Source organism: Myodes glareolus, chromosome X (assembly GCF_982192425.1).
Source record: "Myodes glareolus chromosome X, mMyoGla1.1, whole genome shotgun sequence".
Classification (NCBI taxonomy): Eukaryota; Metazoa; Chordata; class Mammalia; order Rodentia; family Cricetidae; genus Myodes; species Myodes glareolus.
The window spans coordinates 148,027,813-148,053,416 of NC_142053.1; the positions used below are offsets into that span (position 1 = coordinate 148,027,813).

At 41.8% G+C, this 25,604-nt stretch overlaps 1 protein-coding gene across 3 annotated transcripts; it reads left to right on the forward strand.

Annotated features, from left to right (window-relative positions):
- Window positions 1-3,055: 3,055 nt before the first annotated feature.
- On the forward strand, window positions 3,056-24,744 carry LOC148117547 (uncharacterized). Of its 3 annotated transcripts, none has more exons than XM_087902807.1 (8): window positions 3,056-15,032; window positions 17,384-17,988; window positions 19,052-19,261; window positions 20,488-20,592; window positions 21,911-22,047; window positions 22,573-22,766; window positions 23,613-23,797; window positions 24,365-24,744. In XM_087902807.1, the coding sequence occupies exon 1, from the start codon at window positions 3,217-3,219 to the stop codon at window positions 12,736-12,738; it is 9,522 nt and encodes a 3,173-aa protein (XP_087758933.1). In that variant the 5' UTR covers window positions 3,056-3,216; the 3' UTR covers window positions 12,739-15,032; window positions 17,384-17,988; window positions 19,052-19,261; window positions 20,488-20,592; window positions 21,911-22,047; window positions 22,573-22,766; window positions 23,613-23,797; window positions 24,365-24,744. The 3 variants fall into 3 exon arrangements, 2 of the variants coding, with proteins under 2 accessions (XP_087758933.1, XP_087758934.1); XR_015736956.1 differs by lacking the exon at window positions 3,056-15,032 and adding an exon at window positions 15,404-15,481; XM_087902808.1 differs by lacking the exons at window positions 21,911-22,047; window positions 22,573-22,766; window positions 23,613-23,797; window positions 24,365-24,744 and adding an exon at window positions 21,626-21,674.
- The last annotated feature ends 860 nt before the right edge of the window (window positions 24,745-25,604 follow it).

Consider the following 25,604-nt stretch of genomic DNA (forward strand, 5'->3'; position numbering starts at 1 on the left):
ATGGCCAGAAGACACTTAAGGTCATGCTCAACCTCCTTAGTGATCAGGGAAATGCAAATCAAAACGACTTTGAGATACCATCTTACACCTGTCAGAATTGCTAAAGTCAAAAACACCAATGATAGCCTATGCAGGAGAGGATGTGGAATGAGGGGAACACTCATCCATTGTTGGTGGGAATGCAAACTTGTGCAGCCACTGTGGAAATCAGTGTGGTGGTTTCTCAGGAAACTGGGAGTCAACCTCCCTCAGGACCCAGCAATTCCACTCTTGGGAATATACCCAAGAGAGGCCCTATCATAATACAAAAGTATTTGTTCAACTGTGTTCATAGCTGCACTATTTGAAATAGCCAGAATATGGAAATAACCTAGGTGCCCCTCAATAGAAGAATGGTTAAAAAAGGTGTGGAACATATACACATTAGAGTTTTACTCAGCGGTAAAAAACAATGACATCTTGAATTTTTCATGGAAATGGATGGAAATAGAAAATGCTTTACTGAGTGAGGTAACCCAGACCCAAAGAGAGAAATATGGTATGTACTCACTCATAAGTGGATTCTAGCCATAGTTAAAGGTCTTTGAGCCTATAATTCATGATCGTAGAGAAGCTAAATAAGAAGGTGAACCTGAAGAAAATCATGTAGTTATCCCCCTGGATATTGGAAGTAGTCAAGATTGCAAGGCAAACTTGGGTACAAGGGGCTGTCTGTGGGGGGATGGAAGTAAGGGGAGATGGTTAGAGAGAAGGGAGAAGGGGAGAATTGGGGATGGTGTGTGGGAATGAGATGGGGAGACGACGGATGGATATGGGAGCAGGGGAGTATATATCTCAACTAAGGGAGCCATTTTAGGGTTGGCAAGAGACTTGTTTCTGGAGGGGTTCTCAGGCCCAAGGAGAGATCCCCAGATTGTTCTCTGGACAGAGGAGAGGGTGCCAGAACTGGCCTTGGCCCATAACCATACCGTTTGTACGTGTCTGTATGAGCTATAGTTGCTATTATAGTGGTTGGCAGTCATAAAATACAACTATATCATTCACATCCTGTCAATAGCACCAGAGATGTTGCACACTCAGGTACATTTATTTCAAAATTCTTCTTTATTAGGAGTTGATATATGTGCATATAAATCAAACTGTGTCTAGAGTTTGGAAAATCTCTGGCCCTTTAATCAGAAATTCAACTTCCAGGGTTGGTTATTTAAAGACTAGAAAAAAAGAATGACAAAAACTACTCTAGAGGCCTTAGTGGCAATTAAACTCTAGAAATGTATTTTCATATAGTAAATAAAAGCCTTTGGCTACCATGTTTGGCTCCAGTCTTAAAAGCCTTTTGTTTGATCTTTTCTGGCTTTCCTGTGTTTGCTATCATTTGTAATTTCTTTCATTTTCAATGGAGTGCTCTCTTTTTCACCACTTTCTTAATCTTTCTTGTAGATTTCAGATATTGGGGTTGAAATGAAAGATTGTTAGAACAGGTGGTCACATATAATACTTTGACTCCCTCTCATATTCTATCTCTGAATACTTCCTCCCAGAAGAATCCTTGTATGTTTAGTATATAGACCTATATTGTATCTATTCTACCGTGATTGTAGATGATGCTCTATTACTCTTTTTCCTGTAAATGGCAAAGTGAAAGTTCTACTTATACAGAATCTAGGCACTTAAGTGTCTAAACAATCAGAAAACTAGTCAGAAAAGAAGGAATGTGGAAATGAGCTATGCTTCAAATAATATTTAGTGAAAGTTTATTTTAAGAATTGTTGCTACTGCTCAATGTAGAATTCATGGAATTATGTTTGGAAATGCTTAACATCATATGCTAAACATGGTGAATATTTTAATTTTGTCACAATAAAGAAAAATATTTTTATGCAAATAAAATTATGAGTTAACTATAAAAAAAATAAAAAAATAAAAGTACTTCTGGAAGCATTACCATCCGTGACTTCAAACTCTATTACAGAGCTACAGTAATGAAAACAGCTTGGTATTGACATAAGAACAGAGAAGTCGACCTATGGAATTGAAGCAAAGACCCAAATATTAATCCACAAACCTATGAACACCTGATTTTCAACAAAGGATCTAAAATTATACAATGGAAGAAAGAAAGCATTTTCATCAAATTGTGTTGGCATAACTGGCTGTCACCCTGCAGAATAATGAAAATAGATCCATATCTATCACCATGCACAAAACTCAAGTCCTAATGGATTAAAAACCTCAATATTATTCTGAACACACTTAACCTGATAGAAAAGAAAGTGGGAAGTAGTCTACAAGACATGGGCACAGGAGAGCACTTCCTACACAGGACCCAAGTAGCACAGTTCGTAAGAGCAACAATGAATAAATGGGTCCTCCTGAAACTGAGAGCTTCTGTAAAGCAAAGGACACTGTCATTAAGTCAAAAAGGCAACTTACTGATTGGGAGAACATCATCAGCAACCCCACATTAGACAAAGGTCTGATCTCCAAAATATATAAAGATTTCAAGAAACTAGACAGTAAAACTCTAATTAACCTAATTAAACAATGGGGTACTGAAATGTACTGCGAATTCTCAAAATATTCAATCACTACACTTATTCTTTCCCTAGCTCAACCAGTGATTGCCTGGCCCCCGCAGTCTCTGAGAAGCAAACGTCTAGATCACTCTTTCTCATTCAGTTATGAGGCTCAAACAGACCTAACTGCAGCCCTGACGACGTCATGACAGCGGGTCCAGACGGGTGTAAGAGGAACCCGAAAGCAAAGTCTCCCGAGCACCCTTTGCCTTCCCAATCATGTTGCCTCTTCAATAGTCCATGTACCGGTCACTGACAGTGGGCACCAGACCACCTAGCACTCTCGACCCTAATGAAGAAGAGAGGGTCCAAGGTGCCCTCATTCAGAAAGCTCGGATGTTTGCCTGGCTAGCACACGTAGAACCACCAGCTGAGACAGCTCGGGATTGGCCCGTGCAGGTCTGAGGTCATCCATTCCAAGTGGAGTTCTCGAGCTTTCCTCAAATTCTGAGGACAACTGTCACTCGAGTTCTGTGCGCTTCGTCTACCAGACGTGTCCACGGTTCTCGGGAAGGAGAGCCTCTCTGTCTGAGGATATTGCTCAGCTGCTGCTTGTGGAGAGTCACCATCAGCAAGTACATTCGCTGCCCCTTGTGAGGGGTCATTTCCCTTTTTACTTTTCAACTATCTTATTGGCTAAATGGCCAAACCTGTGGAGAGAGGCCAGCGAGCCTCAGCTGGTCCATCACACTCTGACCAGAGACCACAGATTTCCCAGCCTCCCCGGCCGGGGACCCCCTTCAGTGGACCCCGTCCTGGGTCCCCCTTCTGGGTCCCCGAATGGGATAATGGCATCCTATCCCAACGGGGTAAGTGCTGGCCTCATAGGCCTGGGACCCCTTTCCGATGCCCCCGGCCTGGGACCCCCTTCAGTGTCCCCCAAGGGATTGATGACAGAGCATCCCAATGGGAGACATACTTGACCAGCACCAAATTCCCGAGGGACTTTGCACCTCCGGGGGTGCTTCGACTGGCTCGGCACAAGTTCAGGTGCCAAAAGCCTTATGAGGACAAAACATTCAAAATCTGCAACACTGGCACTGCAGATAGACTGCGGAGTCTTAGAGCTCTGATAAAGACTAAATCCAGTAAAAAGACCCTGGACCCCTTAAAGGAGCTGAAAGAGATCAAGGAAGGACAAGATCCACTTCCTCCAGAGGTTCCTGGCTGCAGGAGTAACCCACTGAGCAGGGAACCCAGACCATCTGTATTACCTCCTGCCACCAGAAAAAGAGTGGCCCCAACTTCTGTGCACAGACCTGGGAAGGTGCAACGACGCCTGGATATGTCTACTGTGTTTGAAGAGCCTATGGACTTCGACCATTCGGGCACCAGAGTGTCTGCAACATCTCCAAGACACTGCGCTGGAGACACCAGTGAAAATGTCAATGAGGATGACACAGAGCCTGGGCCGTCTACTGATGACTCTTCCACTGACCAACGTGGACTGGTAATTTCCCCACCATGTCAAGGTTCCCTGAATCCATCTTCCCCTATTCAAGGAGCTCTGGGATCTTCCACTTCTTCCCAAGATGCTCAGGTACTATCCCTATCCACGGGAGAGGTTCTGGGAGGAAGCCAATGTGATCAAGGGTCTATGGAGCATTCCCTATCTTCCCAGGCATCCAAGAAACCTCCCCCTTGTGCTGAAAGGAAAATCAAACATGTCTCCCTTTCCAGAAGGGGTTTCAAAAGTCCATCCTCCAGCCAAGGGATCACCAATCATTCTGATTCTCCACCAAAGAGTTTTCGACAAGCCCCTTCTGATCAAGGGGACCTAGAGCAGGCCCCATTATACAAAGAGAGCTGCAGATGTTTTTCTCGAAAAGGGGTGTTCACTGATTTCTCATTTTCCCAAACTGGACTGAGTCCTACCCCCTCTCCTCAGGGAAGTTTAACACCTATGACAGCTGCCAAAGATGAATGGAGATCTATACTCTCTCATGAAGAAAGCCAAGGCTGTTTTCCCTCTCCCCCAAATGACCCTAAGCCATCCGTATCTGCTGAAGTGAGCTTGAGTCCTGTCTCCTTTGACCAAGGGAATTTTATAACTTCCCCATCAAAGCAAGAGGGCTTTAAATGTCTGCCACCAGAAAGTGGGCTTGAATCTTCCCTTACAGCACAGGGGGGACCAAGCCCTATCACTACTCCCCAAGTGAGCCTCACACCACTCATGCCTACCCAAGCAGAAACAAAACTATCTACATCTACATCAGGGATTCCAGAACCTTTGCCATCTTCAGAAGGGGCCCTAGAGAATTCCACATATCTACAAGAGATGCTAGGAACTCCTAAGTCTACCCAAGTGACCCTTGTTCCTTCTCAACATACACAGAGTACTCTAGCACACACTTCAACTTCCCTAGGGGTTCTGAGTCCTTCCATATCTGTCAAGAGGACTCCAGAATTGCCTACATCTAGAGAAATGGGTCAAAGACCTATTCTCTCTCACAAAGGGAAATTCAAACCTAATCCAGATATGAAAATGGACAATGGATATGTCTACTATTGCAAAAAGAGAAGGCTAGATCCTCCTTCTGAGCAAGGTAGATTTGCAATGTCCCTATCAGACCAAAAGGGCTCTAAATATACCCTGCCAATCAAAAAGGCCCTTCTGATTCGTCATCGGAAACAAAAAGGACAAAGATATGCCAAGAGTGTTCAAATGAGCCAAGCATGCTTCACAACTACCCAGGGTGCTAAGACAATACAGCCTTCCCTTCTTCCTCAGAAGTCTCTGGGATTTTCTACATGTGTAGGAGAGGCTCGTGAAATTTCTACATATACAGAAGAATTACCTGGTCATTTACAACCTGTCCAGCACTTTTTGTGTTCTACCATATGTGATAAAGGGACTGTGGGACAGAATACATCTGCAGATGGGGTTCCAGACTCATCCCCATCATTAGAAATGGCTCATGGATGTGACACATGTACACAAGAATTTGTAGCAAATTTCACATCGAGAGAAGGGAATTCTTCAGATTCTACCTGCCCACAAACACCCACAGGACCTCTCCACTCTTCACAGGAGGCTGTGGAAATTTCTCCATCTCCTCAAGGGTATCAGCAATCTGTTACAGCTACACAAGAGGCTATAGGCCATTCCCCACCTGCACAAAGGGATGTTAGTCTTTCTACATGCCCACAAGTGACTCCAGAACATCCAACCAATACCCCGAAGACTCTGAATTCCACCTTATCTTCCCAAGGGTCCTTAAAACCTGTTTTGTCTACCTTATCTTCCCAAGGGTCCTTGGAAGCTGTTTTGTCCACCAAACTGTCTCTAGAACCTAACATCTCTATACAAAAGGCTTCATTACATTCTTCACCTGAAGAAAGTGTTCCTAAAACTTCCACATTTACACAAGGAGCTCCAGGAACTTCCTTAGCTGCCCATGAGGATTTTAGACCTACTCCACATGCACAGGAAACTTTAGAGGATACCACACCTACACAGGTTCTAGAAATTTCCCCTCATTCTGAAGCTGTAGTAAAAATACGCACATGTACACCTGACACAGTAGCACATTCCCCTTCTGAGCAAGAGGCCCTAGGATCTACCATATCTCATGAAAACACTTTACCATCTTCCCCATCTGCACAAGAGAGTTTCATGCATAGCTCTTCTCAGGAGGGAAATATTAAACATGCTCCCTCTACCCAAGTGGACCCTGGTTGTTCCATTTCTACAAAAAAGAGGTTGAGAGATGATCCTTCTGACGAAGGGGACTTTGGAACTTCCTCATGTGAGGAAGGAAGTTTCATACTCCTGCCTTTCTCAAAAAGGGTATGTGCATCTTCTACTGCTCTGAAAGAAGCATCAACCACTACAAGTATTCCTCAGATAAGTCCGTCACCTTCTATATCTATCCAAAAGGCCCAGCAATGTTTCACATCTGAACAAAAGATTGTGGAACCTTGCCATTCTAACCAAGGGCCTCGTGAACATTACAAATCTTCCCAAGAAATTCAAGGGCCTTCTCTTTCTGTCCCAAAGGGTGTATGTCATTTACCATCTGTTCCAGGCCTTCAGGGATATTCTCCTTCTCTGTCAAAGTCTCCAGAAAATTTTACCTATACCCAAGGGGATCTGTCCATTTCTAAATCTGACGTGGAAGCCTTGAAACCTTCTTTATCTGCCAAAGGATTTAAGGGAAAGGCCAAATGTAAACAAAAACATCTTGAATCTTTACCATTAGCACAAGAGGACCAGTGTGCCCAATATGCTTTAGAACATTTACCACCTAGAGAAGGAGCTCTTAAACATTATTCAACCCACCAGAGGACTCAGGAAAGTTTGAAATCTTCCCAAGAGTCTCTTGAAATTTTGTCATCTAACTCTGAATATGTCAAAAATTCTCTTTCTGCCACAGGCAGTCTGAAATCCTCTATATCTGGTCCAAGGGTTCTTGGACATATGCTAGCTGGCAAACAGCCTGAACAACTTTCTATATATGAACAGGGGTCTCTGGGTAATTCACTGTCTACCCAAGAGGCTCAAAAACACTTAGAACCTTTAATAGGGAATTTGAAACCTTTACAATCTGCCAAGGAGGGACTCAAAACTTTGATATCACGACAAATTGTTTTGGAATGTGCTCCAAGTAGTTCAGATGATCTAGAAGCTTTATCATCTGCTCTGGAACAAATGAAAATTTCCTCATTAGCAAATGAGTCACTAGAGAACTCACAATATGCTGGAAGTGTTGGGGAATCTTCTTCTGCCACAGGAGATTTAAGACCTACATTATTTGCCCAAAAGTCTTTGGAAAATTCTTTTCCTGGAAAAGGGATTAGGGAAACATTGTCATCTTCCCAAGGGGCTTTGAAAATATTATCATCTACAAAAGGGAGAGTTGGAAATGTGTCATCTTCTGAAAGGTCAATGAAATCCACATCTTCCCACAAAGCACAGGACTCTTCTTATCATCATGGGTCTGTAGCACAATCCCCATCTGTCCCAGGAGATACACATTATCTCTCTGCCCAGGGAATATTGAAAAAATTGTCATCTTCCCAAGTTACTCCAGAAACATCATCTTCTCTCCAGAGAGATAGAGAAGGTTCATTAGATGTGCATGGTGCTCAGCAACTTCAACCTCATTCCTCAGGGTATCTGGGACATTCCCAATGTACTCCTAATTCATCAGAAACTTTGACATCTCCCCAAATGGTTTTGAAATGTTCAGAATCTTCATCCATGACTCTAGAAACGTTGCCACCTCTCCCAGAAACTCTACGCCATTCAATATCTGCCCATAGTGTTCTGTTCCCTTCTGATTCTGACCAACTGATTCAGGAATCACCATCATCTCTCCAAAAATTGGTTCATTTTTCTCCACCTTCTAATGGCTCACTGAGACCTACTCCATCTGTACTAGGTACCACCCAATCTTTATTATCAGCCCAATTGTGCCCAAAATTGTCTATATCTTCCCAAGTGTTTCTAGAATCTTCCCCACCACAGCAAGAGTATTTAGGAGATTCATTATCTGTGCAAAGGGCTCTTGGAACTTCCATATCAGCACAAAAGTTTGTAGGACATTCAAAATCTGAGCAAAAGTCTCCAGGAATGTTCACATCTTCTGAAGAGGATCCAGGCACTTCTTTAGCCCAAGAGGTTTTAGAGAATTCATCATCTACTCCACAAGATTTTGGACTTTCTCAACCTTCAAAAGATACTGTAGGAACATCACTATCACTATCTACAAAAGGGGTTAGGAAAACTCAAACATCTGCCCAAGGGTCTATAGTAAGTTTACCATCAGCTCAAAGCTTTCTAGAAATTCAGACTTCTTTGGAGCAGCCTCTGGGTACTTCCCAATTTGCTTCAGAGATAAAAGAACCTTTGCCAACTTCTGAAGAGATTTATAGTACTTTGAAATCTCTCTCAAGGTGTCTAGAAACTTTGACATCTATTATAAAGACACTGAGTTTTTCAACATTTGCCAAAGGCACAGCAGGCCCTTCTATAACTGACCAAGGGATACTGAGATCACCAACAGTTTCCCACAAATCTCTGAAATTTTCTCAATCTGAACAACAGTCTATGAAAACTGCCTCATCTCAAATGGGACCTGATAGAACTTCACTAACAGAAAAAGGTTTACAAGAAATATATTCATGTGAAAAAGTGACTTTACAAGATTCACCCCTGCAGCAAATCTGTTCAGGAAATGCATTGTCTACACAAGGGACTCTAGGACTGTCCATATCAGCACAAGAATCTCTGGGACATTCACCCTCTGCTCAAGGGTCTCCAGATACTTCCTTTTCACCTGAAGAGGCTTCAGGCACTTGTTTGGACCAAGGGATTTCAGGGCAGTCATTATCATTATCATTACCTAATCTAGGAGATCTTGGACTATCTGAATATTCACCGGGGCCTCTAGAAATATCACCATCTAACCATAGCACTGTAGGAATGCTGTCTTCTACTCATCGGATTATAGAAACTTCACCACCTGCCCAAGATTCTCTAGGACATCTGCTTCCTTCAGTGCAGATTCTACAAAAGGCTTCCCTTATGACAGAGACATCAGAACCATCATCATCTACCAAAGAGGCTTGTAATGTAACAGACTCTTCCCCAGGAAGTTCAGAAACTTTTCAATCTACCCCAGGATCTCTGGAAATTTCATTCTCTAACCAAACTACTATAGCTATAGCACCATCTGTATTTGAAAAAGAAATTTTAGGATCATCAGTATCTCTGGAGGAATCCTTGGAACATTCCCCTCCTGAGCAAGGGTCTCTGATACCCACTCCACCTGCATCTGGGACTGGGTCATTCTCCCCCTCAGAACAAGATTGTCAGGAAATATCTTCAGGTGTACAAGGAGATTCACCCTCTCAGCAAGGCTATACAGAAAATTCATTGCATTCACAAGAGGCTCTGGGACTGTCCATGCCTTCAGATGGACATTCACCCTCTGCTCAAGGGTCTCCAGATACTTCCTTGTCATCTGAAGAGGCTTCAGGCACTTGTTTGGACCAAGGGCTTTCAGGGCAGTTATTATCATTATCATTATCTGATCTAGGAGATCTTGGAGTATCTGAATATTTACAGGGACCTCCAGAAACACCACCTTCTACCCATAACATTCTAGAAATACCATCTTCTACCCATGGTATTATACACACTGCATTACCAGCCCAAGATTCTCTAGGACATCTGCCTCCTTCAGTGCAGATTCTACAACAGGCTCCCCTTATGACAGAGACATCAGAACCTTTGCCATCTACCAAAAAGGCTTATAATGTATCAGACTCTTCCCCAGGAACTTCAGATACTTTGCCATCTACCCCAGGATGTCTGGAAATTTTGATCTGTGACCAAAGTACCATAGGACTGTCTGTATCTGAAAAAGTAATTTTAGGACCATCAGTATCTCTGGAGGAATCCCTGGGGCATTCTCCTTCTGAACAATGGTCTCTGAGACCCACTCCACCTGCATCTGGGACTGGGTCGCTCTCCCCCTCAGTACAAGGTTGTCTGGAAATATCTTCAAGTATACAAGGAGATTCACCCTCTCAGCAAGGCTATACAGGAAATTCATTATATTCACAAGAGGCCCTCAGACTGCCCAAATCAGCACAGGAATCATTCGGACATTCATCATCTGCTCAAGGCTCTCCAGATACGTCTTTGTCATCCCAAGAGGCTTCAGGCCCTTCTTTGGACCATGCGTCTTTAGGACAGTCATCATCTGAAGCAGGAAATCTTGGACTTTCTGACTCAGATCAGGAGATACTAGAAACTCCACTATTTACCCAAAGTATTTTAGAAATGCCATCTTCTAACAAAGGGATTACAAAAACTTCAACAATTTCCCAAGATTATTTAGAACATCTGCCTCCTTCAGTGAAGACTCTGCAACCTTCTGTTATATCAGAAACCTCAGAACCTTTGCCAACAGTCAAAGAGGTTTGTAAGACTTCAGAATCTGAGTCAGGTGCTCTGGAATCTTTACCATCTTTTTTAGAGGCTCTGAGACATTTGACCTCTGACCAATGTACTCTAGGACCTTCATTACATGATCAAGGAAGTCTGGAGCCATCAACACCTCTCCATGAGACTCTTGGAAACCTCAAACCATCCCAAGGGGTTCTAGAACCTATGCCATCTACCCAAGAAGGTGTAGGAACTTCTTTTTCAACGGAGGTTTGGGAATTGTCCAATTGTGCACATGACGACTTTATTCCAATTCCTTCTCATGGTGACTGCCTGAGATATTCCTCTTATCCTAATAAAAGCCATAGACATTTCAATTCTACCAAAAAAATACCAAGGCATGCTCCATTTCCTGAAGGAGATATCAGATATTCACTTTCAGAACTAGATGTCTTAAGATCATCTTCTGCCAAAAGTAGGCTCACATCTTCCATATATGTCAGAAAGAACTCAAGTTCTACCTCTACTCCTCCAAGGAGTGTCTCACCCCCAGAATCATCAGAATTGAACTTCAGATCTAGTTCCCCTTCTAGAAAATATTTCAGATGTTCTCCCTCTCCACAAGGTGGCTCCAGACATTCGAAATCAAAGAAAACAAAATCAAAACATGATTCTAAAGAATCATGCCTCAAATCTGTCCCATCAGAAGAAAAAGGGTTGAAATTTCACCATTCTCCCAAAAAGGAGGGCAGAGATACAGTTTCTAACAAAGTTAATGCAAGGCCTAAAAGTGATCCCAAAAAGAGCCCCACTACTACTTCTGCTATGGGAGGTTGTAGATCCTCCCGATCTCATGAGGAGGTCCTCAAATGTTCTCCATCTTCTAAAGGCAGTCCTAGATGTTCCAGATCTTCCAAAATCAAATTGGAACAGGTTCCCTCTAACAAAACAGATGTTCATGTTTCCCATTCAGAACATGAGGTCTGCAAACTACACTTTTTGTCCAAAACAAAGTCCAAAAATTCATCCTCCAAAAGGGACCAGAAACCAAAAGCTACTCCTCAAGAATGCATAGAATCTTCCCTCTCTATGGCAGGCTGCAGATCCTCACAGTCTCATGAGGAGGGCGGCAGAAGTTCTGCATCACCCCAAGGCAATCATAGACATTTCAGGTCTATCAAAACTAAATTGGAACAGGCCCCCTCTAACAAAGTAGATGTGCATGCTTCCCATACAGAACATAAGGGCTGTAAGAATCTCCCTTTGTCACAAAGAGGATTTAGACATGCTTCATCTGTCAAAAGGGACAAGGAACCAAACGCTACTCCCCAAGAGAGCATAGAAGCTTCCACGTCTGCAGAAGAGGACATAGGAACTACTCCCTCTCATGAAGAGACTCTCAGACATTCTATCTCTTCTCATGAGACTTCCAGCCTTACTTCTTCTTCTACCAAAACAAGACTCTGGCATTCCCCTTATACTCAAGAAGTCATCAAAACTCCCAGTGAGGCCCAAGAAAGCTTCAGGTCATCTCCAGATGGAGACAGTCCCACTGGGAGTGTCAAGTCTTTCTCATCACCCGAATGCAATGATGTCAGACATCCTGTTTCTACAAAGAAGGACTTTAAACACACTCTTTCTGTTCAAGAGGGACAGAAACCTTCCACTGGTGCCAGAGAGGGGAGTGGGGCATGGATTCCTGTACAGTGGGGACTCATATATTCACCAATTCCAAAAGCGAGTGCCACATCATTCCCTGTTATCCAAGGAAATTTCAGACATAGTCGACCTCAACTAGCAGACCTGAGATCTTCCCTTTCTTACCAAGGAAGAGACACAGGCTTCCAATATGAACATGGGACCCCCATATGTAACCCTTCTGTCCTAGGAGGCCACAGATATTCACGTTCATTCCCATGCAATCTCCGAAGGATCCCCTTGCCAAAAAAGAGCCTTAGCTCTTACCTCTGCCCTCAAGAAGGCACCAGGTCTTCTCAGTGTGACCAAACGGGCCTCAGACTTTCCTGTGGCCACCCCATCCAAGGCAGCTTTAGAATGTTTCAATCTGAAAGAGAGAGCCTCAAGAATAGCCCATCTAAAACACTGAGCCTCAGATTTCCTCCTTGTCACCAAAGGGAATACAGAAATGTGCCCTCTAATGTAGAGTGGGTTAAAACTTCAATTTCTGCCCCAGGAAGCCCACAATACAATCCTTCTGCCCATGGAGGCTTCAAACCTTACACGCCTGTCAAACTGAAGTTCTAAAAATGCTCATCTCAAGAGGGAATACTCTCTGTTATCATGCCATCTTTATATCATCTTATGCACAGGCCAGCCTCATATTTTTCTACTCTGTGTCTCACATAAACCACATGAGTTTATAACTTTTCCTACTCATCAAAAACCCATTAAACCTTGAATTTCCATTCCCGGCTATTCCAGATGTACATTGAGGCATCAGATTGGTTCATTTGACTATAAAGAAGGCAGGCATTTTCCATCTGATTATTAATAGGTCACAGTTTCTACACAGAACATGATAAACAATCTATTACCCACTGAGAATAGCATGTGCTTATTCTGACTAATGTTGCCCGAGACTTACTTCATATGGTTTAGCGGGTGACAGATTAACTCCCTCTGTCTAAGAAGCTCTGAGTGTTTCTTATTCTAATCATCTGACTTCAAAGCCTCTGTCCAAAAATAAAACTACCCTGGTGCCTGAAGTTTTAGAGCATTAGAGCATCCAGCAGTGCCCTAAACCCAGTATATATGCCTTAACTTGATCAGGAGAAATAAAAAAATGAATAAATCACAGGAACAGAAGTAGTTAACTGATTTGGTCCAGAGACATTGCCTCCTAGCATGTTGAAGACTGATCACACTGCTGTCTGCACTGCAAGACATGGATATTCTACATTCCCATGAAGATTGATCAGGAAATGTTCAGACTTCTTTAATTCCCAAATTGACTCTTGATATTCCATGCTTCCCACAAGAGTCTTTGACCTTTCTGCATTCCCCAAAATAGCATAAGGCTTTCTGTCTCTAAAAACAGAAAATTTTGTACTCAAAATTCTGTTTCTCTGGATGCTTCATTCTCATTCTGTACAGAGGTTCTCCAATATTATTTTCTGACAAAGGGGCCTCAGACTTATTCCTTCAGGCCCAGGAGGACTCATCCTTTGCCCCAGTGACTGAAGTGGAGCTCAAATTATTTTCCAGGACTCACTGGGTGCTCAGGCACAACTCTTCTGAACCAGGATGCAGAATTCACTCCACCAATTCTCAAGAAGGCTATAGTCCCACCGCAACAGAACCAAAGCTCTTTAAAACAGATGTATGAATGAAAGGAGCTTCTGACCTCTCCTTCAGCACTGGGGGGTCTCAGATCTTTTCCAATGGCCAAAGTGGCCTCAGTCTTTTTTGTCTATATTGAAAGTAACTCATAACTTTTATCAGTAAACTTATTACCTGTCAACAACAAAAGCTTCAGTCTGCTCCACTTCAGGGTTCAAGGGAAGATTGACACACCTTTCCTTTGAGAACCAGAAGACCTCAAACATTCTCTAATTGCCCAAATGGACCTCATATTTATAACTTCATAACAAGGGTTTTGTGCACATCCTCAATGCTGAAGGGAGCCTGAGATGTAATGTGAGAAGCAAAGATGTCTCAGACTTCCCCAATGCTCCAAGAAGACCAGAAATACAAACCCTTTAGAATTAATGAGCCATAGAATTTCTTCTAAATTACACTGGAGAGTAAGATTCATTCCTGAACCAGGACAGTTCAGACCTCCAGCTACCAACTCCATCATGTATTAGATATACCCCTCAAAATTAAATTAATTCACTAATTGAGGAAGCTTACACCTTGATGCACTATCATCTCAAGAGGGTTATAAATTTATTTCCTTCAACCACAGTAAACCCTGATTTTTCATACTTTGTCAAAGGAGGGTTTCTCTAACATGATGTCTTTGAACAAGAAAACATAGCTTCCTTTGTCTCTACTGGAGGAGTCTGAGACAAACCCTTTTGATGAAGTAAGCTACAGAACCGGCCCTGTGACTGAAAAAGGTCTCAAAAATTCAGACTTGGTTGACAGGTACTTGAGATTGACTCCCTATTATCAGGAAAACATAGGAACTTCTCTTTGTGTTCATGGCCTACTCAGGTCTACCAAATAACTAATAGAGACTACAGCGTGTCATTCAGAACTGAATGGCCAGTAAATACACTTCTGACCACCAAAAGAACCTCATGGAACTCTACATTGAAGTTGCATGGCAGAAGAATAAAAAGTACCCTGGATCTAAGATCATCTGTTTTCATGCTGCACACCAGATATGTGCCTGTCCTCCATGTCTACACCTGTGCAGCCTATCCACAGTTTAAGTAGGGAACAGACCTAGGGACTATAATTCAACTTGTAAGAAGAACCATCTGACTGTCATTATGCCTCAAAAGGAGTCCTCAGAGAAAAGAATTTTCTAGAGTTCACTGAAGAATTGGAGCAGGACTAGCAAGTTCCATGGATCTCCTCATCTACAGCAGGTAAGCAGTGGCATTCCCATTTGTCCAACAAGGTTTGGGAACTCTCTCCTTTCCAAAACCTTAATATTTTCTTTCTGTGATAACTTACTCCGTAAAATACCCTTTTGGCCCAGATGGCCTTCATAAATTTCCCTCTGAAGAAGTAAGTGCATCATTGACAAATGAGCATTTTTCCCTGTGGTTAGTTCATAGAAGTCAAGATAAGTAGACAAATCCAGGAACTCATGACACTTCCTTAAGTAAAGTAGCCATGGTATAGATTTCTCAGTGACACCAAGTTCCGTTTGCCTGCACAGAATTCTTAGGAGTAAACCACACTGTGCCTCCTCCTGAGTATCTTAATGAATCCTGATATTGATGCTTGGTCTCTTGCAGATTCAGCTAAAGATATGGATATTCTAAACTATGAAGAAGAGTTATAAGGTTAAGCAATTCTAGGAGCTTATGAGGTATAGAAATCAATTGAATTTTTATCATGGTTCTATGGGATTTTCAAATCCTGATCATATCTCCTTTGCCTCATGGGTCTCAGAAACTCCTTTCTTCACAAGGGTACTTACTCCTCCCTTTGATCAAGGAGATATCTGATCTTCATCCTGGAAAACGGGAGTCCTACATCTTTCCACTTTTTTCAAAGGCTTAGATCTTCCTTTTGTGTGAGGGGCCCATATAATTTCTGATATTATGAAGTGGACCTCAGACATTATTCTTAATTAATGGGTCTCAGATTTGCACTTCAGTAAACTGTAGGCACAATATTGATCCAATGAGAGCCTCTGACAATAAATACCCTGTCAAGGACGATGGTTATATTCTACTTTCCTTGAAAGGGGGGACTTAAGACACACCATTTCCTTTCAAGGGTACTGATAGAAACTCACCTGATTAAGGGGATACAGACCAGGCCAGTGACATGAAGACTCACTCAAATGTTCATCTTTTAGTCATGTAAACTCCAAATAAGAACTCTCTGACATTGACATTTCAGAAAAACCACTTTTATCTGCAGAAACCTCAGTTCTATTTCTCTAACTGTGAAGATGTTAATCTTTCCCCTCTGATCTGGGTGTCCAGGCATGCCCAAATGAACAAAGGGATGTCAGACCACTCTGAACTGATATCCTGGGACAAAACAGTAAAAATCTGATCCCTGATTAAACCCTTTTACTTTTAAGATTCTCACCAGAAATGGAGTGGTCCCACTTTGTCTCCTATGCCTGTGCTACTGATCAAAGGCATATGGAGGACACAGGGCTAGCAACTACCAACCAATCAGTATAGAAACACTCTGCTTCCCTTGCAGATCTCCTGAGGAAATTGGTAGCATGGGGAAATAGGGAGAGGATTGAAGGGGAAGGGAGATGCAGAGAGGGAAGCAGAGAAAAATGTAGAGCTCAATAAAAATCAATTATAAAAGGAAAAAAAGCACTCTGCTTGAAATCAATCTTCAGAGCCCCCAAGCACGTGGGTATTCCATAGTGTGAGGACATTTGGACCTAATAAGATATTGGCTTATCCTTCTAGTTCCCAAAGTAACCTTGGAGCTTCATCTTCTGCTTGAGGGTTTCTGGACCTTTGGTCTCTTTCCTAACTTCCCAAAACATTCTCCCTTTCAAACATGGAGCCTGAAACCTTCCATGAATGGCCTAATAGGTCTTCCATCAAGCTGTTCAGGCATAGGTCCATGGGAGACTCTCTCTATAAACAAAGGACACTACTCCACTCTGGTTTGAGGTTCCATAGGCATGTTTGACAATCAGAGCATAGAACCCCATGACATCTGCCTTACGATCAGTCAATATAATTGGAAAGACTTCAACATTTCTGTCTAGAAAAGGACTGCTGAACACAAACTACAGGACATAAACTAGCCAGGAACAATCATCCAGGCCTTTGGAAGAAGACCTAGATAGTTGCTGCCTTGTCTCTCCTAGAAGGAACACAAACTATGAATAAGAGTTGGAAGGTTATGATCAGTACTGGGAACTTTCTCCACTGTATAAGTTGCCAAGGATATTCACCTTCAACAGAATTGTGTTTGACATTTTCACACTCTGCCCAAAGGTGATTCTGTCCTCATTTTTCAATAGTGTCTCAGAGGTTTTCTCTCTTATTTTGGGCTCAGAATTTTTACTATTCCTATTATTATTATTATTATTATTATTATTATTAATCAGTCACCTATTCCTTCTCAGTACATGGAACAAGATGTCAGAATTCTTCTAAGACTTAGATTTCCCTAAACCCCATTTTCCAATGAGCCCTACCCTAAAATATTTGTTTGGTGTTCCGTGATCCTTATATATTCTTATTCCTCCCAAGTGACTCTGTCTTTTTTCTTCTCATTGCAGTGGTGTCAGACCAAGAGTGCATTATACTACCAAGTCAAGCAAGTATCAGACATTCATGGTCTTCCCTGAAGGTTTGTGAACCAATTATCTATTTTCTTCCAGGAAGAGGATTGCAGAAGTTCAGTTTGCACAAAAGGAAATCTGAAATATCAACCTCTATTGAAAGGTCACTCAAAACTGACCCCTGAATAGAAGGGATGTCTAAGACCTCCAGCCTCTGACCTTCAGCTCTTTAGTCTACCCTAAGACTAAAGAACCATCAAGCTTCCCTTCTAAAGTTGGTGACCTCACACATTCCTCTACTAACTAGGATTGCTTTAGAGCTGGCCCCTCTGATCAAGGGTCATAAGCATATAAACACATATGTGATCAATGGGATCTCACAACTTTCTGCTTTAAGATCACAGGACAGAAGGTAGAAAGAGAAAATTGGCTATCAAGCCATGTGTTTCCAAGTTTGGTAATCAAAAATGCACTGTTTCTTTTATTCACAAATATGCACAGCTGAACACAACCCTGAGGAAACATCAATGCTTGCATAACCACTTAGCCTGTTGGAAGATTGTTATGAGATTTGCCTTAGACTCTCAAAGATTTCACACTGGGTATGTATGTTTGCTTTGGGGAAAATAGCTGGATGCTAGTTCAGTGCCAGAATCTTATTCCATTGCCCAAGATGCCATGGAACCCTCCCCTTCTGATCATGGGTGAACTGCATATTCTATCAAATATGACTGGAACCCTCCTCCCTGTGAATAAAGACATTCGGGATTTCTCATTTTCTCAAGGTAGTCTCATAACTTCCCATTCTGAGAAGAGGTTCTCCCCTGTTTTCAAGAGACCTCATATATACTTTTTTATTGAAGTTTTCATGAGAACTACCCTGAGTCAGACCGGGCCATCATCCTTCCCTTTATTAAAAATGTGTACATACACCTTATCCACCTGTACAAGGGAGACTAGGAAGCATTGTCTTTGACTCTAGGACACTCATGCATTCTTTTTTTCCACAAGGTTGTAACATGAGAGCTGACTATTGGAGTTTATGTCCCACCTGCTACCCCACAGCCAACAAGCCCCAAAGAATATCACACAGAGAACTCCATAAGATTATAAACTGATTGGTCCATTAGGTCAGGCTTCCTATTAGCTCTTGTAACTTATATTAACTCATTCTTCTTATCTATATTAGCCACATGGCTTAGTACCTTTCTCATCAGGGCAGGTCACATCTCACCTCTTTAGAGTCTGGGCAGGAGTGTGGGGGGAGCTTCCTGCTTCACAGAATACTCCTGTTCTCATTTCCAAGCCTCTACTTCCTGTCTGGTTGACCCACCTATACTTCATGCATGGCCAATCAGAGTTTATTTAAAACATGATTGACAGAATACAGACAATTCTTCCCCACCACAAGGTGACGTTAGAGATGTTATTTTGAATAATATTGCATCCTACCTTGTAGGATTCCATCAAAAATTCTCAAGCATTCCATTCTGTCTTTGAAGTACCTTGAAAATATGCTACTCTAAATAAAAATGATTTAAACCATTTATATTTGGCACTGGTGGCTAGGGAAATGCATTGATCCACTCTAGGTTGTGATCCCCAGTCCTAAATGTAGAAAAGGAAACTGAATTCTAAGCTATGTTTTTTCAATCCAATGACTAGAAATCAACTGACCCCATCACTGCTGCCCATACACGGATTATGAAAACAACCTCAAAAAAGAGGAAACCTAGCTGTTGATAGCCATCCAGGCACACTGAAAAATGGTCTTGCTGCTGCCTGAACTCTCCAAGACTCAACACAAGATGAGCAAGCTCTAAAGAAGAGTTGGAAGCTGAAGTGCAGTAATGGGACCTTCCTTCACTGAATAAGGTAGTAAGGACATTCACCTTCAACAGGATGGTGCATAACATTTCTCCCCCCTGTGCAAGCATTTTCCAACTCATACCCTTGCCCTAAACAGGTCACAAAATTTTCCCTTTCTCACTGCTTCCACTCTCAATGCTTCCAGTCTCTTCAGACTAGTGTACTCCTTTTACTTCACTGATGAAAATGTCAGACCTCCCTCCTAGGACAAAGCCTACTGCAGATCTTCCCCATTTGCCTAAGGTGGTTTCAAGTAATCATTTTGTGGCAAAAACCCACATACTTTACCTTTGAATAAATAGGTCCCAGCTTAAATATTCCTTACACCACTTACACTGTAAAAGTGAGAATCAGATTTGCTTTTACAGTGAAAGGGGGAGCTATGGTTACAAACTTTAACCACAAAAACTATAAAGATCCCATTTTTGCCAAAAGGTGCCTGGAATATTCCACAGTGATAAACAAGGTGTCAAAATTGGTTTCCATGACCAAAGGTGTTGCAAATCATTCACTCTGTATTTAATTGAGCTTCAGGTCTAGCCACTGACCCTGGGACGCCCAAGAGCATCCCCTTTCTTTCATGGACACATTTCACTTGACCCTTGGACTCATATTACCTTAGTACCAATCCCAGGGGCTAAGATTGCTATGAAAACACTTTTATAACCATGGGATCTCATGAGATTCCAGGTAGAGGAAAAAAGATAAAAACTAAAACTAATAATCATGCCATCTGCCTAGAATGTAGCTGTCAAAAATGTAAAATGTTCCCATATTTCATGTAAATGAAGACTGTGCTTAAAACCCAAATAATTACACAGGAAATATATTAATTACAACACCGCTTGGCCTATTAGCCCAGGCTTCTTTTTAACTAACTCTTACATCTTAAATTAACCAATTTCTATTCATCTATGTATCACTATACGGCTGTGGCCTACTGGAAAAACTCTGCTGTACTTCTCCTTCAGTAGCTACATGGCCTGTCCTGGACTCCACCTAATCTCTTTCTATATCTCTTTCAGCCTGGCTATATTCCGCCCTGCCATAGGTCAAAGCAGATTTATTTATTAACCAAAAAAAGAAAAAAACATATAGAGAAGGACATCCCACATCACTTACATTGATGATTAAGCACAGATCAATACAACCCTGAGGAAGCATTGAAGTTTGCACAACCACTTATCATGTTGAAAGAGTGTTGTAATTGCTTCTTGTACTCTTCCCAACAGTTGATGCAATACATGGATCATGGAAGTTGGAAACACAGTAGGAAGCAAATGATGCTGAACCATACCACTCAAGTTAAACTAGCATTTTCTCTTCTGCACAATGGGGTGAGTGGATCTCGCTATTTGGTCAAACATAGTCAGGCACTTTTTTATAAGAAACACAGTTCAGATTTACCTCAGAAGTTTCCTATCTGAATATGGGTTTCCCAAACTGTTCCTATTTTCAAGGTATCTCACACAGTACCTTTTTGATGACTAATTGTCAGAAGACCGCTTTGATTGAAGTAGCTGTCAGGCCCTTCCGCTATAACAAATAATACCCAAGGCAGTCCCTCTCAGTTTAAGGAAATTCATAAGAATACCTGGTTTTTATAAAAGTCATCTCAGAATTTCCATTTTTCTCAAGGTGACCAGGATCAATGGATCCTCAGATCACCCCCTATATGCATGTGGGCTTCTGAATTATTCCCACAATGAAGATCTTTCCCCTCTAACCACATCCACTTCAAAAATACTTGTGTGACTGAAGGGACTTCATCTTGCTCTGCTTTGAGGTAACAGAGCCTGAGACTTAGGTCATCTTTGTTTCATTAAAGTCACCAGAATGAGAAGGTCTCCTCCTTCATGCACACACCAATGTGGGTGATAAGAACTGGACCCTGTCAATCATGACTGATAAATGATGCTAAATTTGCCATCAGGACTGCCACAGTGTTTCTGAATATGTGAATTTTCTAAACTGTGATGAAGTCCTTCCTCCACTGCACAAGGTAGACTAGGATACTCCCTTTTGCCTAAGTGGTTTGTGACTTTGCTTCCCTCTTTAAGTCTGCCAAAGTCTTCCATTCCTAACCACCATCTATTTCTGTCAATTAGACCTCAAATGCACACTCTGTAATCAAGAGGGCCTGATATCTATCATGCATGACTGAGGGGGCCAGGGAAGATCTCTACCTGTCCAAGGCCCCAAAACTTTCAAATTCCAATCAAAAAGGCCTTCAAAACTTACCCTCACTTAGCAAGGATCCAATCATTCCCTTTTGATGAAGGAGGGCTCAGACCTTCTCCTCTTCTACTTAAATATGTTTCACCTCCAATACATCATCTGAAAGGGTCATCATTATCCTCTTTTTTCCAGGACCCTCAAATTCCTGCCATCTGATCAAGAGGTCCAAAAATGTCTTTCTTTCATAGAGGAGATTCAGAGTATCTAACTCTGCATATTATAGCATCAGACACTATTTGGAAATACTTGGTTTTTCCTCTCAATCTACGGGGAAATAAAACTTTCTCCCAAAGCCAAAGATGGCTTGAAATATATCCTCTTTTGCCCAAGGATGGCGCAGGCCTACCATCTCTACTATGGGGCCTATAGATCTTGTTCTCTTTACTATGTATGTCTGTTATATTCTCAACTGTCTAGGATTGCTTCAAACTTTCTTCGTGCTACGTATATGGGATTATCTTATCTGACCAGTGGCTTCTTAGACTGAAAATAACCATCCAACCACTTTGAAAACATGCAATGATTACTTCTCAGCATTTCACAAGCCCACAAAGGTATGGATATTCTCAATACTGAAAAAGATTTGGAAGCTGCTTAGGCCAGATGGGACTTTCCTTTGCTCCAGAATGCTTATGCTTAATGGAAAATTGTCTTTCCTATTTCATTGAACATTGCCATAGATTACACCTCTGACAAATAGGTGTAGACTATCACCTGTGCACAAAATGTCTCAGAAACTCCAGTTACGACCAGAGTGCATTAATATTTCTCATCATTCCCATGAATTCTGCCACATTATGTTTTTGATGAAGGGTGTAATAGCCCTTTTTATTTCTGTCCAAAATACCAAGGCCCTACCCCATCTTATATAGTGAGATTTAGACCTTCACATCAATGAAGAGTGTCTCAGGCCTGCCTTGTGTGATCAAGGACATTTCACCATTGATTCACTTATAACTTCTAATTTGCATGGCTTGGAAAGTACTGTTCTGACTAAAGAGATCTCAGAGCTCTCTGGACCAAGGTCCTTGAACACAACAGCAAGATGAGGGTAACACAGACTAATGTCTTCACTCTAGTCCCTTAGACAGAAAATTCCTGTCCCACATGAAGAAGAATTTGTGGATTGACCTATACCAGACGAAGAAACTGAGTCACAGACTTCTGTCGTGCAGCCTCTTAGAAGACTTCTAAGACTGCTGACATGCCTGACATGGACATTCATAAAATGTGTATTCTAGATTGTGATTTCAAGTGTGGTGCCAAGGAAGAAGTGAGTGCCTGGGTTTTCTCTATTTCTCAGGGTATCATTCATGTTTAAGCTTCTCCCCAATAGGGTCACAGACATATGACCAAGGGAGGCTGAGATTATTCCACCCTGTCCTAGGGAGCTTCTGACTCCTCCTTCTAAGTAAGAGGGTCTTAGATCTTTCACTTGCTCCCAAATTGATAGCAGGAATTCTTCTTCTGTACACTTAGGCTTTTTCTGCCTACCTAAGTTCTGCCTTGCTGTAGGTCCAAAACAGTTTATTTATTAATGGTAATCACAGCACACAGAGGGGACTCTCACATCATGGATATGCTCCACCTATGCAGAGAAGCCTGAGAGTATCCTTTTTTTACTGTTGTGGCTTTTAGACTATCCCCTCTCCCAAGTATACCTCCAAGTTTTGTCTTCTGACCAAAGGGTTTCAGACCTGCCTGCTCTAATAGAGAGGTACAGTCTACCAACCTGCATGGGGTCTTAGATCTTCTGAATATGCCCTTGTGGGATTAAACTTACTAGGTCCATATTATTGGGCCACATACCATTCTGATGTGACCAAAGGAGTTTAAGTCTACTGCCTATGATTTGCCAGACAGCCTCAGATCTTCTCATTATGCAAGTTGTCTTCAAATAGGCCTCTCTATTCAAGGAGAGCTCACAGTTTTCTCCTCTGATTCAGTGGCCTCAGACATTCCCCCACCCAAACATGAGACCATAGACTATTTTTCTTCAAACAATGACTTCTCCAGACATCCCAGGCTTAAAGTCTCCAAGTCTATCTGTTGCAAGTAGAGTCTAGAACTGCCTCAGAGTCAAAATTAATAAAATGTGGTCCCCATCATTCAAACCTAGATCTGAGCAACTGAACATATGCTTGAGAAGGAGAGCCAGCTTGGGACTCTCATGCAGGCATTTGGAAAATACTCAGATTGCTGCCTCACCTACCACACATTCACTACAGTGGACAGATGTTTGAGTCTCCGATGAAGAGCTGGAAGATGATAAGGAAGTTCCTGGAATGCGTTCCACTGTATGAGGTGAGCTGAGACCTTGATCTCATGTCAAGCAGTGCGTATGCTGATTTCCAGCTTTACCCAATCCAACATGTTAGTCTATATCTACAATAGCCCCAGATAGCCACACACCTCACAAGACGCCCTCAAACATTTCCCAACTGACCCTGGGGTCCTTGTATTTTCTCCATGGCACTTGTTTCCCCCCTTCTTCACCATGCACCTTGGCAAGCCTCCGACCTCTCACCTCTGACCCTTTGATCCCTATTTGTACATTTCTGACTTATGTGGGAGACATTTAATGTCTGAATATGAGGCCTTCAATAGTGTTCCCATTGACCAAGGGTGTCTCATACATACTCTTTTCCTTTAATGAAGTATTCAAACTCCACATCTGGCCAAGAGAATTTCAGATCTTCCTTTTCTGTTATGTATGGTGTCTATACTAACATCCTTATCCAAAGGGCCTCTGGTTTTATCTTCTGACCAAGCAACTGTCTGATATTCCCTCTCTGCTTGAAGACACATGCATATGAGGTGGACAGAAGTCTTGGGCACACTTCTAATCAATATAACATTCTTCCCTTCAAGTTTGAGGCCTCAGAGTTAAGGAATAGCAAGGAGAGTCTGGAAAACAGCCATCAGTCTTGAGGGCATTCATCAGAACATCAGAAGTGGACTGCTCCTAACCTTAGTGCCCTGAACAGGATGACTGAACACCAAACTGTGAGGTGGAAAAAGTGACAGACACCAGCCTCGCTCTTGCAATAATGTTCAGATTACTGCATATCCTTCTGAAGATGCCCTAGATGATATTGTTACTTTGTTGTTGTTTTGATTGTTGTTCTCTTTTTGGTATTATTGTTTGCTTTTAAGTTTAAAGAGGACACCTTGATATTTTTTGGTATGTTAATTATCTACTGGCATTAAACTCTGGCAACCAAATGAATAAATGTTCTACTCTATTTGGAAATCACAACATATGCATATCTTCCACCTTCTTGTATCAAAGACATACCGTAATTCTATTTTACAAATGTAGTCATTTTACCAACATATGTTCTGTGTGTGTGTGTGTGTGTGTGTGTTCAAAACTGTTTCCTGTGATATGTTAAATTTTTACACCTAATGATTAATTTTCATAAAAATTCAATTCATTTATGTATTTACTTTATATCCCAGACACAACCTCCACCCTCCCCATTCCCCTCTGATCCCACCCCCAATCCACTCCCCCTCTATTTCTGCTCAGGAAAGATTGGGTCTCCTATGGAAATCAACAAAACATAGCAAACAAAGTTGCAGTAAGATTAAGCACCTCTCATGCACCAAGGCATGGCAAGGTGACACAGAATGAGGAGTAGGTTTCCAAAAGTCTGTAAAAATGTTGGAGACAGTACCTGCTCCCATACACAGGAGTCCCACAGTAGGATCAAACCACACAACCATAACACATATGTAGAGAAAATTTCATTTGATGTCATTTGGAAGATCCTTTCTTACTGATGTGTCTTAAAATAATAGATCTTAGAGCTTGGGGTGTATGACTTAATTTCTTCAGCAACATAACTTCACTCAGTGTCATTGCTATTAGTTGATAATACATATCAATTAAAAATACAATTAATTAAAAACAATCAATTAAAAATCGTCAGAGAGTGGATATGTTGAAGTTTTAGAGGACAGAGGACACCGGAGAGAATAAATTTGGGTGCTGCATCATTAGAGCAAAATAGTTCACTTTAATCATTGTTTAGTCTAAAATTAGGGTTTTAAACCTATAAATCCCTTGATGTAGTAGTGGTCATGAACCTCTTCTAAGAACCAGCAT

Coding starts and splice junctions, on each gene's coding strand:
- LOC148117547 (XM_087902807.1), top strand. CDS start 3,217: ATGGCCAAACCTGTGGAGAGAGGCCAGCGAGCCTCAGCTGGTCCATCA.